Source organism: Ailuropoda melanoleuca, chromosome 13 (genome assembly GCF_002007445.2).
Source record: "Ailuropoda melanoleuca isolate Jingjing chromosome 13, ASM200744v2, whole genome shotgun sequence".
Taxonomy (NCBI): domain Eukaryota; kingdom Metazoa; phylum Chordata; class Mammalia; order Carnivora; family Ursidae; genus Ailuropoda; species Ailuropoda melanoleuca.
In genome coordinates, this window is record NC_048230.1 from 21335516 (window position 1) to 21350317 (window position 14802).

The window sequence follows — 14802 nt, forward strand, 5'->3', positions numbered from 1 at the left end:
TGGCCACATGGCTGCCTAGGTGGTTTGGGCTCACTGAGTGAAGCTGGAAGGGCTTCTTGCCCTTGCCAACGGCTCTCCCCTCAACCCCTGCCCCCCTACAACTGATGCAGGATGAGCCTGCAGACTAAAGGCACATTCTAGACCTCTCTCAAAGCACTAACTTCTGGAGAAAAGCCCATGCGTGTTCCTATTGCAATCAGTCCCTGTCCCCAGGTCCTCCTTTATTCGCTTGGCTCTGCTGTGTAGACATGCCGTTACCCCCTGGTCAGAACTAGTAACTCTATGGGGCTTAGGGGGGTTCCGTGATCGCTCCATCTGCCTCCTCCTCAGGCATCCCCTCCCAGCTTCCCCTCAGGGTCACCTGTCCTGCGGCTCAGCCCCTGCCTGCACCGGAGCCTGGAAGGGCTGAACCAAGAGCTGGAGGAGGTGTTTGTGAAGGAGCAGGGTGAAGAGGAGCTGCTGCGGGTGAGTGGGGTGCGCCCTCGATGCGTGACAGCCAGCAGCTTGCTGAGTTGTGGGTGCGGGCTGGTGGCACTCTGGCTCTCTCGGGGCCCCGGGCTGTGGCCACATCAGCAGCGGGGTACAAACACCAGCCTGCACCAGGAACACAAATTGAGTTCATTAGATTCAAATGGACTTGGCCACCAGGACAGCAGAGCTGGGCGGTGGAGCCAGGACAGGCTTGTGGTGCTGGGTGGAAAGAGAGGGAGCCAGGCTCGGTGGAGGGGAGACTCCCCAGCCAGGAGGAAGGGGCTCGGCACCGATCTTCTGCCAAAGCACTGGCTCCCTGCTCCCTACGTCCTCATCCCCATCACCATTCCTGTCCCCCGTCCGTGCCTCGGTCGCCTGTGTCCATCACCTCTCCCTCCATGTCCACCTGGTCACCTGCCTTCATCCTTCATGCCCAGTTGCCCCGTGCAGCCTCCCCACGCCCCTGCCCCACTCCCAGGCAGAATTATTTGCTACCTTTTCTGCCGTCTCAGGCACATTTTTATACTGACACAGTACAATTGGAGAATGCCAGTTGGGCAGTATTAATATAATTCGAATGGGCACACTCCTCAGTTTATGAGTTACTTGCTAGTTGATTTTTAATTGATGTATATGTAGGATTTGATTCCCACCCAGACAGCTGCACACAGTTCGGTGAGCTGTGGGTACAAGTACCACTGATGGTTAATAAGCAGGGAGGGGGTATTTCATACGTGATGATATGCATGCCTGTCCTGCCGTGGCTTGCGTGGTTAGTGTCCTGGTGGTTCGCCCCCTATCATGCCTCTCAAATGTTCTTCATCTTTGGGTTCCCGGAGAAGGTCCCTGCCCTCGAGGCTTACAGCCTGCTGGTGGCATCACCTTGATGAAACCGTACAAATGAACATGTGATTCTAGATTGGGTTCCAAGGGCTAGGGGAGAAAGAGGCGGGGCTCTCCCTTAAATCAGTGACTTGAGAAAGCCACATCCTGGTGTCACCGTGTGTTAGGGATAGAGGCCAGAGCAACAGCGAGGGGAGGAGCTTAAGGGTCCCTGCCGCTCTGCTGGCCTGAAGAGAGGGGCCTGAGAGTCCTTCCCCACCCTCTTCCCCGGCAGATCCTTGATATCCCTGATGGGCACCGCGCCCCGGCTCCCCCCCAGAGTGGCAGCTGTGACCACCCCCTCCTCCTCCTGGAGCCTGGCAACCTTGCCAGCTCTCCCTCCGTGCCCCTGGCATCCCCCCAGCCTTCAGGCCGGGCCAGCCGCGAGGAGCAGCGGGGTGCAGTTGAGGAGTTGGCATCCATCCCCAATGACAAAGGTAAGCTGAGGGGGGCCAGGGCAACAGGGCCCATCTGAGGTACAGGGAGGCCTCCATGCCCTTTCCCCGTCTAATCAATTTCAAGCCTGGGAGTCCTCCTAACTAACCAACTAGAATATCTTCATGGGTCGTCTTTATTGTGTATGCGATACTAGCTGTGGTAATGGTCCTTCGCACAGATTCTGATTTATAATTTATATAAAGTCTCTGCACCTGCACTTCTGTTCTCACTGGGACCCAGGCAAGCAGTGCCTCCCATCCTCCTGTCTTGGCTAAGGCTCAGCATGCTGAGTAGAAAGCCTGGGGGTCTGTCCAGCTGGCCCACTGCACGCATGACCAGCCTCAGGTCTCACGGTGGTTGGGAAAGATAGACAATAAGCGAATGTGGGCTCTTGCCCCAGGGTCACGCTCTGTGACCCGGATTGAAACCCATGCTTTCCGACTCCCAAGTCTCTACTTTGTCCTGTGCCCTGGCTCCTTTACGGGAGGATGAGACCCGAGCCCTTCCTCCCCACGATAACGACCGTCCTGTTCTAGAGCTTTGTGGCCTGCTGCCCCGAACTGGCTTCTCGCAGAGCCCTGTGAGGTAGGCTGGTCAAGGGCATGATCTCACAGTACGCAGAGGTAAACAGAGCATAGAGTAATACAGAATAAATGTGAGATAAATACAGATAAAGTCAATATTTGCAGCCTAGGCAAAGTACATTTGCTTTGTGTGGAAAGGGAGAGGGATTTTATCCCACAAGTGGGGTTGAGTAAAGACTGCTTCTCTGAGTCAGTACAAGAGCTCTTCCTGGAAGAAGGGCTAGCCTTGCAAGACTGTGGAGAACACGATGTTGTGGTATGTTGGCAACGGGGCAGTGCGGGCTGGGAAGGAAGCAGGGAGACAGAAGTTAGGATTCCTTTGAGTCAGACTTGGAATCCCCGTTGTAGTCTACCTCCTGGGAATACAGAATTGCTATTAGACCTGATTTTCCCATCAATTCAACCATATTTTTTAAAAAGATTGACTGATTGATTTGAGAGAGAGAGCGTGAGCGCACAGGTGCAGAGGGGCAGAGAAAGAGGGAGAGAGAGAATCCCAAGCAGCCTTCCCTCTCAGCAGGGAGCCTGACGTGGGGCTCAGTCTCACAACCCTGAGATCATGACCTGAGCTGAAATCACTGAGCCACCCAGGCGCCCTCAGCTGTATTTTTTTATCCTGTATAATGAGGTATAGATTTTTGTAAGCCGCCTCAAAGCTTTAAAGGTAAAGCATGGACAAACAACCTGGATTAGCATCAGCACCGCCAGCCCACTCACCACGTGTCCCAGTCTCGCCCCTTTATACTGAAGCCTGAACTCGGGAAAGCGGGGAGCCTCCTTTCCTTCAGCTCCACTGGCCTCAGCCTCACTCTGTTTGCAGCCTCCTCTCCAGGCCGCCCAGCCTGCCTTGAAGACAGCAGCCCATCTCCGGTCCTTGCCTTTGCCGCCTCCCCTCGGCCCAACCACAGCTACGTCTTCAAACGGGAGCCCCCGGAAGGCTGCGAGAGAGTGCGTGTGTTCGAAGAGGCCGTGTGAGTACCTCCCGTGGACGGTGGACCGTGGACCGTGGACGGGGCGGGGCCTGAGATGGGGGTGAGCCCGGTGCTGTCCTCTCTGACAGGCCCGGGGGCCATTGTCAACTTCAGATGATCGGGATCGCAACTTTTTCCACGATCAAACTTGTTGACATTACCTACTCAGAGCCCTTCAGTCTTTGCTTATCATGATCTCTGTGGAAACGTGCTCTCTGCCCACATGCCAGCCACAGGTGCTGCAGGAGCTGGAAAGGAAAGAGATCTGAAACCCGAACCCTTTGTTTTTTCTATTTTTTTCCATCCCTGGGGAAGGTGGGAGTTTGCTAGACGGTATCGGAGAGAGAGAGAACATATCAGTAGTTCTCTTCAGGCAGAGATGGGAAGTGTCTTGTCCCCAGTGGAGTGGCGGGGGGACCCGAACAGCTTCCTCACTGCTTCTGAGTCAAGTCTTCACCCTGTGGCTGTAGATGGTTCAAGTGTCATGAACTCCCAGACAGAAATTTCCAACTAACATAACATAAAAAATTATTAAAAAAAAAAAAAAGGAAATTTCCAGTCCTTACAAGGAAGGACTGTGGAATATTCCCAAACCAGGTGGGACAGTTCAGAAGCCGTTCTGACGTTGATTGACCTCTTTACCACAGTTCCCTCCCATGAGCAGAGAGGATCGAGGGCTGAACCTTTCCAAATGCCCACCCGGTCCCCCATAGGAGGCATCCGAAGAGCTCATCTCCCACCCCCCCATCCCCAGCTTCATAGCGGGGCAGATTCTCAGCCAGGAAGATTTGGTCCTGGTGTGTGAGCTGAGATGTAGCTAGGACAGGGTTTGAGCCTTGAGAGCTGCATTCGCGTCCCAGGTCAGGGAGAGGACAGTCCGTGGTAGCGACAGAGGGTACAGCTGGAGGGCAGAGTGGGGTGAGGGAGAAAGCCATGGCCCCCCGCGGTTTTTGCTCCCAGCTTCGCTGTTGTCTGGTAGCTCTCCAAGAACGCTGGGTCCGCAGGGATGGTGTGGAGGAAAAAGACCAGACCTTGCAGCTTAAGCAGACCGGGCTCTTGTGACTTTCCTCCGTCCACGTTATGCTTGAGTAGCCGCAGCCTGGATTGCTCGTGGAGATGAGGCTGGTCCCTGTCCTGATTCTTCCACAGACTCATGAAGCCAGCAGGGGTCTTCAAGCCGTCTCCTCGGCTTCCAGCCCCTGCGGTAATCCTTTAAGAGAGATGGTGACTCTTGGGGCCCTGGGTGGCTCAGTCAGTTAAGCATCCGACTGTTGATTTCGGCTCAGGTCATGATCTCAGAAAAAAAGAGGTGGTGACCTACAGATTGCTTTCCATAGAAAGGCCCTGAGAGAGCAATTCTCAGCTCATTGGGGCCTCCTTCCTTGCATCAACTTGCCCATTGGGAGGTTCTTGTGTTTAGCAATTCTTCTGTCACATTTTCCCCTTTCCTAGCTGCTAAGCCTATAAGCTGGCCTGGATTTCCCAGGAGGGGAATCAAGCCATTTAGGGTCATGCCGTTTGCCCTCATGTCCTTCGAGTGGGGCTTGGTCTCCTGGGTCACCTTCCCCACGTGGGCGAGCACACACTGAGAGCATTTCCCTCTCCTGCCCCTTCCTCACCGTCCATAAGGTGGGATTCTTGTAAAACCCTCCTTGTTCAGAGGAGACCTTGCCGCTGTGGACTCCGCTGGGACCCGAGACCTTCCCAGATATACCCAGCACATGGGTCTTCCCCTCTTTCTTCCACCTCTCACTCTGGGCTCACCCCTGCCCTCCTCCTGTCTCGCTCTTCTTCCTGGGTTTGGAATTATTAGAATTCTACAATTAGAATGGTCGTCAGTTTACCATGCTGTACACCAAGTGCAGTTTTCTGCCTCTATATTCTATGTAGAGGAAGGCAGTCGAGGGACCTGCTGGTAGCAGACCTTCACCATCGCACCACACGTTTGCCTTCTCCCCAGGAGCCCTGGCGACCAGCGGTTTCTTAGCTGCCTCCCCCTCAGACCGTGGCCAGGCACTCCTCTCCTTTATCATAAGGATTCCTTACTCTAGAACTCCCTGACCTCACTCCTTTTATCCTTCCATTTCTTGCATATGATCAGAAGGGTGGGGATGGTTCTTTCCACATTAAAGGTGAGGCGGGTGGGTCAAGATCACATGGTGAGTTAGAGCCCAGACCTCCTGTTAAGGTCGGCTTGCCTTCTCGCTGTGGTTGTTACCCTTGCCTCTCAGCAAGGGCTTTGAAAAATCACACCCTTCAAACATGTTCAAGAATGAGACTCTTTAGGTCAGTAGATTTCAGTGGGGGACATCCTCCCCGCCTGCACCCCAGGGGACATTTGGCAATGTCAGGAAACATTTTTTGGTTGGCACAACTTAAGGGGGTACAGGTGCTCCTGGCATCTAGTGGGTAGGGGCCAGGGATGCTCTTAAGCATCGTACAATGCACAGGACAGCTCCCCACAACCGAGAATTATCCATCTCAAAATGTCAATAGTGCTGATGCTGAGAAACCCTGCTTTAGGCTACACGAAGTCTTAGGCAAGTGGTCTGCCCTCAGAACACTGTTTACTGCTGAAATCTCTTAAATTAAAAGATGTGTTGGTCTCCTCTTCTGAAGTCACCTCGTCAGGAAGTTCTCCTTCCTGTCCATCTTCAATCCTCCTGTTTCTAGCTGGAGTAGATTTCCTGTTGGTTAGCCATAGTCCCAGTGAATGGATTGCTGAGGGCCTAGAGACTGGCTGTTACCCAGCAGCCTGTAGTGTTTCGGTTGAGTTACTGTCCTGTTTGAAGAGAGACCCAGCTTCCCCAGCTCCCCCGATGCCATGACATCTCCGATCCCTTCTCACTGGCTGTTTTTCTCCGTGTGTGTGTGTGTGTGTGTGTGTGTGTGTGTGTGTGTGTGTGTGTTTCTTCTCCCTTCTCCAGGTCCCCAGGCCCTGACCTGGCCTTCCTGACTTCCTGTCCCGACAAGAACAAAGTCCATTTCAACCCGACCGGCTCGGCCTTCTGCCCCGTCAGCTTGATGAAGCCCCTCTTCCCCAGCATGGGCTTCATTTTCCGTAACTGCCCCTCAAGCCCGGGGTCTCCCCTTCCCCCCGCCAGCCCCAGGCCGCCACCTCGGAAGGATCCGGAGGCCTCCAAAGCTGCCTCGCTGCCGTCCGAGCCATGGCAGCGCGCTCCGCCATCAGAAGAGCCCGTGCTTTTCCAGAGTTCCCTGGTGGTCTGAGGGCCCCAACCCCACCACTTCACCATGGAGACCAGTGCCTTGGTGGCAGGCCCCTCCCTAGCTCCCCTGAGGTGGGGGATGAAGGAGCCCTTCCCTCTTGGCCTTCGAGCACTTTCATTTATTGTGTCAAAGCCCCGGGTCCTCTCTTTGAGGGACACCGGCCCCTCCAAATGTGAGGGGACCTGCCTTCTCCACTAGCAGCTGGGCAGCTCACAAGTCACACCTGTGTTCTTGCCGCCTCTCTCACTTGGTGGAAAACTCACCCGAAGGTCTTGGGTCCTCCACCCCTGGGTGTGAGTCCAAAGGACTGTCTGTGGGGCCCTTGACCTTGTCATGGAGCAAGCTGGCCATGATGGAAGGAGAGGGTCCACCACGGATTTCCTTCCCTCTCCTCCACAGACATGGAAGAGGAGACCTGAAGATAGATAGCCCACCCTCTCAGCCCCCATCCCCATGCCTCCCTCTCATTGGAGGAGCTGACCAAAGCAGCCCTAAAGGGCCATAACACTTGACCAATCCAGCTGCTGGCAGAGGGGGGAACCGAGCGTTTTCCCAAGTGGCATTTTCATCTCGCTTTCACCCTAAGATTGTCTGAAGCAGCAGCCCAGCTTGCCCAGCCCCAGGTGGATGGTGGGGGAGAGGGGGACGGCTGGCATTCCTCCAGGTGGCAAGCGGCGACTCGACACCCTCCACCTGCCCCAGGACTGGGTTGGATTAGAAAAATGCCTATTTTTCTTGTATCGATGTAGAAACTCTATTTTCTCCCAAAGACACTATTTTTGCAGCTGTTTGAAGTTTGTATATTTTCCGTACTGCAGAGCTTACACAAAATGGAAGAATGGTAATGTTGAAGTTTTCTTATCCTGTGTTTAGAAGTTGTTTTTTGCAGATCTTGGTGTTAATAGACCAAATAAATAAGTATTCCCAGCAGCCTGAGGTTCTGTTAAACATTTTGGGGGGGGAGGGGGGTGGAGATTGAGTGTGTTATACCCATCATCCTTGTCTTCAGGAGGGGCCTTTACTTAACACACGATGACGTGGATGTGGGTGTTACATGGGAGCACAGAGTCCCTGTCTTCAGGTCCCCAGGCTTGGATTCTTTAGATGGACACCAAGCAGTAGGTCCACAGAAAGTCTGTCCAGAATGAAGGGCGTGGTGGAGGTGGGGTGAAAGAGTCAGTGGGGGAAGTCATTAATTCTTGGATGAGTCTGGAAAAGCTCCCTAAGGGCGAGTGGGCTTCAGAGAGGAAGTGAGGATGACCCAAGTTTGACGCTCCGGGTGCCCCTTGCACCGGCAAGGGGACAGGACCAGGGAATGGTCATCGGGTTGACTCTCTCGGCACAGTTTTAGGGAAGCGTTAGCTCTTCTGGAATGTTCTTTCCATCTCGTGAGTACCCACAACACAGAGGGGTTTGCGGCCTCTCAGCTTCATAGCGCTGCACCTGTAAGAGCTTAGAGGCTTTGGGGAGAATGGGAATAATATCCTGACATTCTCCTGGTGCTTTACGATCTACAAACATTTTCACGACCTATTATCCCCACTGTGTGGGTGAGAAGTTGACGACCCCAAGGGCAGTCATAATAACTACAATTGTATCTATGTCAGAAGACCTCAAGACAAACTCCTAAGGCAGGCCATCCCAACTACCATTCACTGGCTCGGTAAGCATCAGATTCCCTGACATAAAATGTTACCAAAATATCACAACAACCCAGTGAGAGAAATGTGATAAATCCCACTGTACTGATGAGAAGACAGAAAGATTGTTTAACTTTACCCCCAAGACACAGATAGGAAGTGGGGGAGCTAAGACGGGGAAGCAGATCACTTGAATCTAGGGCCCGTGCTTCTAACCAGTGCTCTCCCGCTTGTTACTATTTTCCCATTAATTTCAGATGAGGAAACTTGACTCAGAGGTCAAGAGATTTGTTTGAAGTCCCAGCTGGTAAAGCGGCAGAGCTGGGACAGGAACCCAGGTCTCTCACCCCAGCTACTGTTCGGTGCCCGGGAATCACAGGCTGATTTAAGGAATAAGCCACTGGGCGAGAGAGCAAATGTGGGGGCCCCATCCCCACTGATGTAAAGGAGACAGGGGTTTGAGGACAGACCCTGTCTTCTATTGCTTACCCCTCCCCCTGAAAGATGTTTGGCCTACCCCCAAAGCCTTAGTGAGTCAGGCCCGGAGTGATGGGTGTGGTGCTGCCCTGAGTTTCCTTCCTTTGCCTGAGACTGTGCCAAAGAAGTGGGCTGTCAGAAGCAGAGAAGGAGCCTCTACCCAGATAGCGGCCCAGAGTCCATTGACTAAGTGGGGCTTGGGGGTTGTAGTGGAAAGTCCTGGGGTCTCGCTGTAGCTCTTGGTGCCAGCAGGTGGAGGCCCGACACTTAGATGAGGAAGGGGTCCATAAAGGAGGTCATGAATGGGAAAGAACCTGGAGGGCAGCAGGAGGGTTTGTTCCATGGTCGGTGAGGTGTAAGACCCTGGAGAAAATCCACTTCAGTAAGCTTCCATTTCCACCTCCAGGATGTAAGGAAGTAAGATCAGAGTTGGGAAAGTGTAATGACTAATAATACCTTAAACTTGCATAGCACACTTTACAGTTTATGAAACACTTTCACAAACCTCAAACCTGGGAAAACTGTCGCTCGGAATGTAGGCGACACGCACAGGTTACCCCTTTGGAAGCTTAGAAGGAGGACAGCTCTCAAACCCGGCCCCTGAACGCTCTTCTTGCAGAAGATGAGGCGCTGACGCGGGACAGCAGCTAGGGGGCGCTGAGGTTCCACTGAGACTTCCTGGCATTAGGACCCAGCGGAAGCCTGACCGCAGACTGGGGAAGAGACTGGGATTAGCCCGGCCATCCGCACCTCCTTCCAGCTCACCTGTCGGTCTTCGCACAGCGCAGCCAATTGGTGACCTCCACATCCTCATACGTCATCACTCCCCGCCCGCGGAGCTCCTAGGCCACCCCGTCGAGCGCCGGGTCGCAGTCGTCCTTGGAGTTGCCTGATCGGAAGAGCTAAAGGGCACGGCATTAATGTCGGGGCGGGTGGCTCCCTCGTCCATCAGGAACGAAGCCAAGGTCCCGGGGCCCGTCTTCTTTCCTTTGGAACGGTTTCTGGGTCCCGAAGCATCTCCCTCTAGGAGGCCCTGAGCTGGCAGCCCTGGCGGTGGCTGCTGGGGCCTACTAAGCGGCGGTCGCATGCAGCTCCTATGAGGCCCCTGTCGCCGGTCGGCGATGTCCGGCTGGAGCTGTCGCCGCCGCCGCTGCCGCTGCCGGCCGTGAGCGGGTCTCCGGTCGGGTCGTCCGGGCGTCTCATGGCCGCTAGCAGCTCCCTGGTGCCCGACCGGCTGCGCCTGCCGCTCTGCTTCCTCGGCGTCTTTGTCTGCTATTTCTACTATGGGATCCTGCAGGAAAAGATGTGAGCGGATCCCCGGGGCCGGAGCGCACACCTGCCCCTCTCTCTCGCCCCTGTGGCCCGGTTCGCGGGCCTCCCGCCCCTGGCCCGGGTGTTCCCTCTTGCCCGCCTTCCCAGCATCCCGACACTTTTGCGGCCGCGGCTGAGCCTGCTCAGATTTCCTAAACGCAAAAGTTGGTCTCCGGATTCTCGGGACCTGGTTATTCCTTTGTTTTCCTCCCTGTTGGTTCTAAGGGCTTGGGTTTTACAGGCTGAGAATTCTAGCCCCCACACAGGTTTCCTTGCCTGTACCAGCTCCTCTTTGTTGCTTCCAGATGTTTGCAGACAGCTGGCTCTTTTGCCCGGGGCCTTGCTCCTGTAGCCCAAATTCCTTCTGCTGCTTGGGGTACCTCGTTTCACCGTCTTAATTTTCCACGTTTCCTCTAGCTCCATCCTTTACGGATATTCTTTCCCCAGGCTACGGGATCAGCAGGCTGGGATGTCTGGCTTCTAGAGCCAATTAAATCCTTACCAAACTGTCCTTACATCCAGAGAAGCAAGATCATTTTAAAGCTTTCAGTGACTCTAGACATACTAGATGATACTGAGCGAAATACACTAATTCTTCTCCTTTTTTCTCCTCATCATTTCATTCTTAGAACAAGAGGAAAGTATGGGGAGGGAGCCAAGCAGGAGACGTTCACTTTTGCCTTAACTTTGGTCTTCATTCAATGTGTGATCAATGCTGTGTTTGCCAAGATCTGTGAGTACCTATCTAGTAATCTGTTGTGTGCCCCCTCCCTAAACACCTTTAAGGTTTAACTCTCAACGCTCTCATTCTCTTTAGCGCTTTCAAAGCCACTCTGTTTAGTCTACAGAACTAATGGCTTTGGAATGGGGTGAAACCCTATTTCCTTAAATTAGACCAGCTTCTGAGTCAGAAATGTGCAGAGAATGGGTCTTCTGTGTGCCGGATCCCCACTGAGAATACTTAATTTTTTTTTTTCTGTCTTCCCTTTGATTTTCCTTTATGTGTCCGCTTCAAACATGTTTTGAGCTGCTCTCTTTGTTCCCTGGGGGCTACAGCAGAGCTAACTAGTCCCTTGAACTGAATGAGCCCCCATTCCTGCTCTGCACGTGATCTTGTGTTAGGTGCAGGTGAGATTGGAGTGTTGAATAATTTTCAGAGATTTCCCAGTCTGAGAGGGCAGAAACATCTTGTGTTTCTCGTCTTATTTGACACATTCCTTTCATGTGGCTTCAGCTTTGGCTCAGTGGCCCATCCTGGGCCCAGCAGGTTTCTCTTATACGTTTTTTGTCTCTTCCCAGTGATCCAGTTTTTTGACACCGCCAGGGTGGACCGTACTCGGAGCTGGCTTTATGCCGCCTGTTCTGTCTCTTATCTGGGTGCCATGGTCTCCAGCAACTCGGCACTACAGTTTGTCAACTATCCGACTCAGGTGAAACCTCAGGGTGTGATGAGGGTTGGTTCAGAAGTTGTTTGAAAAGAACTAAGAATTCGTCGCTCAGGTCCGTGACTTAAATAAAAAGAGAATGTGTTGGAGAAATTCAGAGGGCAAAGAGCCGTAGATCTGCGGGCTAGTGGTGGTGGGTTGGCCGTGATAGGCTGCAGTGTCTGGTGCAGGCCTCATAGTTACTCATCTTAACACAGCACCTGGCACAGTGCCGGGCACATCCCAGAGGCTCAAGTACTGTTTGCTGAATTTCCTTTCAGGTCCTTGGTAAATCCTGCAAGCCAATCCCAGGTAAGCGGAAGCAGATGGTCTCTCTCTACCATCCTCACTCTTCCTGTAGTGGGCTCTCTCCTCCTCTGCCGGAGCTGTGTGTCCCTCCCAGGTTGTCATCCCATCACAGCTGTCTCCAGAGCTGGCCCTCCATCCCCTCCCCCTGCCTTCCTGGCCTCTGTATCACTTCCACTGGTGTTGGGTGTGCATGGGCCGGAAGTTAGAGGCTGACCTAGTCTGCTTCACATGCCAGTCATTTTGGTGTCCTGTGTGCTTACATTGTCATTAGACACCCTGAGTCCCATTTTGATCGTCGGTTTCTTTTTCTCAACCTCTCACTCATCTGCTTCCCCCACCCTTTCCCTGTTCCTTTTTGAACCTCTCACCTTTGTTCTGTGCCTTGTCCCTGCCTTCTATCCTTTGTTCCCCCCATTGCTCAATCTCCTCTACCCAGGTGCCAGCCTCGCGCCTTCCTCTTAACTTCTGTAGACCTTCCTTCTCAGACATGGTTTTCTCCCAGGAGTCTCCTAAGAGGACAGTGTTGGGCTCATCAATGCCTGTGGGTACCCGAATTTTCCACTGTTTCTTCCCTGTAGTCATGCTCCTTGGAGTTACCCTCTTGAAGAAGAAGTACCCAATGGCCAAGTACCTGTGTGTGTTGCTCATTGTGGCTGGAGTGGCCCTTTTCATGTACAAACCCAAGAAAGTAGTTGGGATGGAAGAACACACAGTTGGCTACGGAGAGCTGCTTCTGGTATGTGATCCTGGTGGGAAAGGCAGCCTTTTCCAGTAATCACAACCAAGGAGCATCCCACCTGGGTATGCGAAAGGCCGGTTATGTGTCGAGAGAGAGATTGCGATGCTCCTTGCCCCCCATTTCTGGTCTTTATCTCTTGCTGCGTGGCCCCTGGCTCTGCTAAGGCCATAGTGGGAAGCCTGAAATGTTGAACAATGGCTCAGCTCTCCTGGGGAAGGGGTGACTCTGAGGCCTGTGTATAAATGCTGGTGTGAGGCCGGAGAGGCCTGAGAGCAAAGAGTGAAGGAATAGCATGGCTCTCACTGTGGCTTTCTGAGAAACCCGGAATCCAGAATTTAAAAATAATACTATGCTAGCTCTTGCTTACTGTGTATTAGGCGTTGTTCCCAGTGGTTTTCCAATAAGTTGGTTAATTTTTACAACAATAACCTTATAACGTATATGGCATTATCTCCATTTTCCATATGAAGACACTGAGACACAGAGAGGTTAAGTCACTTGCTGTGGTCACACGACTGTTAAGTGACAGAGGTAGCGGCTGAGTTTGCCCAGGTTTCTGATCCGGGCAGTGTGACCAGAGACTCGAGTCGGGAGCACTACCCCAGTCTAGGAGCCTAACAGGCTGGTACCGGATTTCCTTTCTCTACGATAATGGGAAAATCTCTGGCTCAGACAGCGTGTTCCAGGCTCCTGCACACAAGGCTTCATGGCACTGCCTTGCAAAGTGCTCGGCTTCCCATCCCACTCTGGTTACATTATTGTGGCTCAGATAGCCTATCGTTTTAGTGCCTGGGCGGGGCAGGAGGCAGCAAGCTTGATCTCTTCTGACTCTCCGCCCGTGACTGAATGGTAGCATTTCGTTCTGAGGACTCTGTCTTCAGACGGCGGCTTTGTGAGGAGTCTCAGAAAAGTGAGAGTCCTGTGTCCTGGGTTAGGGAGGGGCCCTGGTGGCCTTCTCACTGCAGAGTGCACCCTCTCTTTTCCAGTTACTGTCTCTGACGCTGGATGGACTGACGGGCGTTTCCCAGGACCACATGCGGGCTCATTACCAAACAGGCTCCAACCACATGATGTTGAATATCAACCTTTGGTCGACGTTGCTGCTGGGAGCTGGTAAGGAGGCTTCAGCTGTTCTTCCCATGTATCGCCAGAGGGCAGACCGCCTTCCTCCCGTTGATCCCTAGCACAGATGCCGTTGCTAACTTTGCCCAGGCCAAAGGCCTGTCTCGGCTCTAAGATGCCCTCCTGTCCAAGCTGCTGAAAAACCTTCCTGGAAAAACTTTCCCCAGCGGGCTCTGCTTGCTACTCATGACTGGCACAATCATAGGTAGACCTGTGCCAGTTTCCGTGGGAGGACACGTAGTAGTGGGTCACGGGGATACCTTGGGAACCTGCCTTCTTCTGAGAGATGAGCTTTGGTATTTGGTGTATACTGAATGTAGTTCAGATATGAACACATTTGCTTTTAAATCCATGCTTCCTAACCTTTTTTCAAATCTGGGCGCATGTGGGAAGTATTTTTCTGTACAGCACAGTGGGGTTAACAGGAGGCTGCTGATGGCTGGAGGTGGCCAGGGCTGGGGGCTGCCTTGAGCTGGGGAATGTGTGGCTCAGTGTCTCCCCAACAGCTGAGGATCTCTGCTGCCAGTGACTTTGGCAGAAGCAGCGAATCGACTCCCGGGCCTCGCTTGGAAGAGTCTTTAGTTAGTTTCTCTCATCAGAAAACTAGGAGCAGGATGCCTGACGGGACAGTGTGAACTCAGTCCCTGCATTTTCCCCTACCCCGTGGAGTACTTTGCTGGGCCGCGTACAGACACGTGCGCCGACACAGGGCACACAAGGTGTGCCATTCATCCTTTGCCATTTCTCCACAGGAATCCTGCTCACTGGGGAGCTCTGGGAGTCCTTGAGCTTTGCCGAAAGGCACCCTGCCATCATCTATAACATCCTTCTCTTTGGCCTGACCAGTGCCCTGGGGCAGGTGAGTGCCTCGAGACCAGGTAGCTTGACTTCCCCCGAGAGGACTGACCTGGCTGGGAGAAGAGGGCAGCAAGACTAGCCCTGATGTCCTGTCACAGACTTTCGACCTCGGGGCACAGCCCCAAGAGCCAGCCTGACCCCGCTTTCTTGGTCTCTCTAGAGCTTTATCTTCATGACAGTTGTGTATTTTGGCCCCCTGACCTGCTCCATCATCACCACAACTCGAAAGTTCTTCACCATTTTGGCCTCTGTGATCCTCTTCGCCAACCCTATCAGCCCCCTGCAGTGGGTGGGCACCGTACTTGTGTTCTTGGGTAAGTTCCCTGCAGAGCACGCGTCTCTGGGCAC

The 14802-nt window shown here is 53.4% G+C and overlaps 2 protein-coding genes across 4 annotated transcripts in view; both read left to right on the forward strand.

Annotated features, from left to right (window-relative positions):
- The window catches only part of FAM117A (family with sequence similarity 117 member A), a 42847-nt gene extending 35343 nt beyond the window's left edge, over window positions 1-7504 (forward strand). Inside the window, 4 exon segments of the mRNA XM_034641168.1 lie at window positions 331-465; window positions 1589-1790; window positions 3196-3346; window positions 6274-7504. Coding sequence (XP_034497059.1) covers window positions 331-465; window positions 1589-1790; window positions 3196-3346; window positions 6274-6574 — 789 coding nt within the window. The 3' untranslated portion in view covers window positions 6575-7504.
- Window positions 7505-9454: 1950 nt separating this feature from the next.
- Window positions 9455-14802, forward strand: part of SLC35B1 (solute carrier family 35 member B1) — an 11216-nt gene continuing 5868 nt past the window's right edge. For 2 of the 3 annotated variants that reach the window (XR_004619780.1, XM_034641169.1), the window contains exons 1-8: window positions 9455-9996; window positions 10632-10735; window positions 11302-11432; window positions 11708-11738; window positions 12314-12471; window positions 13461-13587; window positions 14349-14455; window positions 14615-14743. Coding sequence is in view for 2 of the 3 variants with exons in the window: in XM_034641169.1 (XP_034497060.1) it covers window positions 9788-9996; window positions 10632-10735; window positions 11302-11432; window positions 11708-11738; window positions 12314-12471; window positions 13461-13587; window positions 14349-14455; window positions 14615-14743 (996 nt within the window). In the remaining variant the exon portion in view is untranslated. Of the gene's footprint in view, window positions 9997-10631; window positions 10736-11301; window positions 11433-11707; window positions 11739-12313; window positions 12472-13460; window positions 13588-14348; window positions 14456-14614; window positions 14769-14802 lie in introns of all 3 variants that reach the window. The other variant, XM_002923734.4, reaches the window with a different exon arrangement.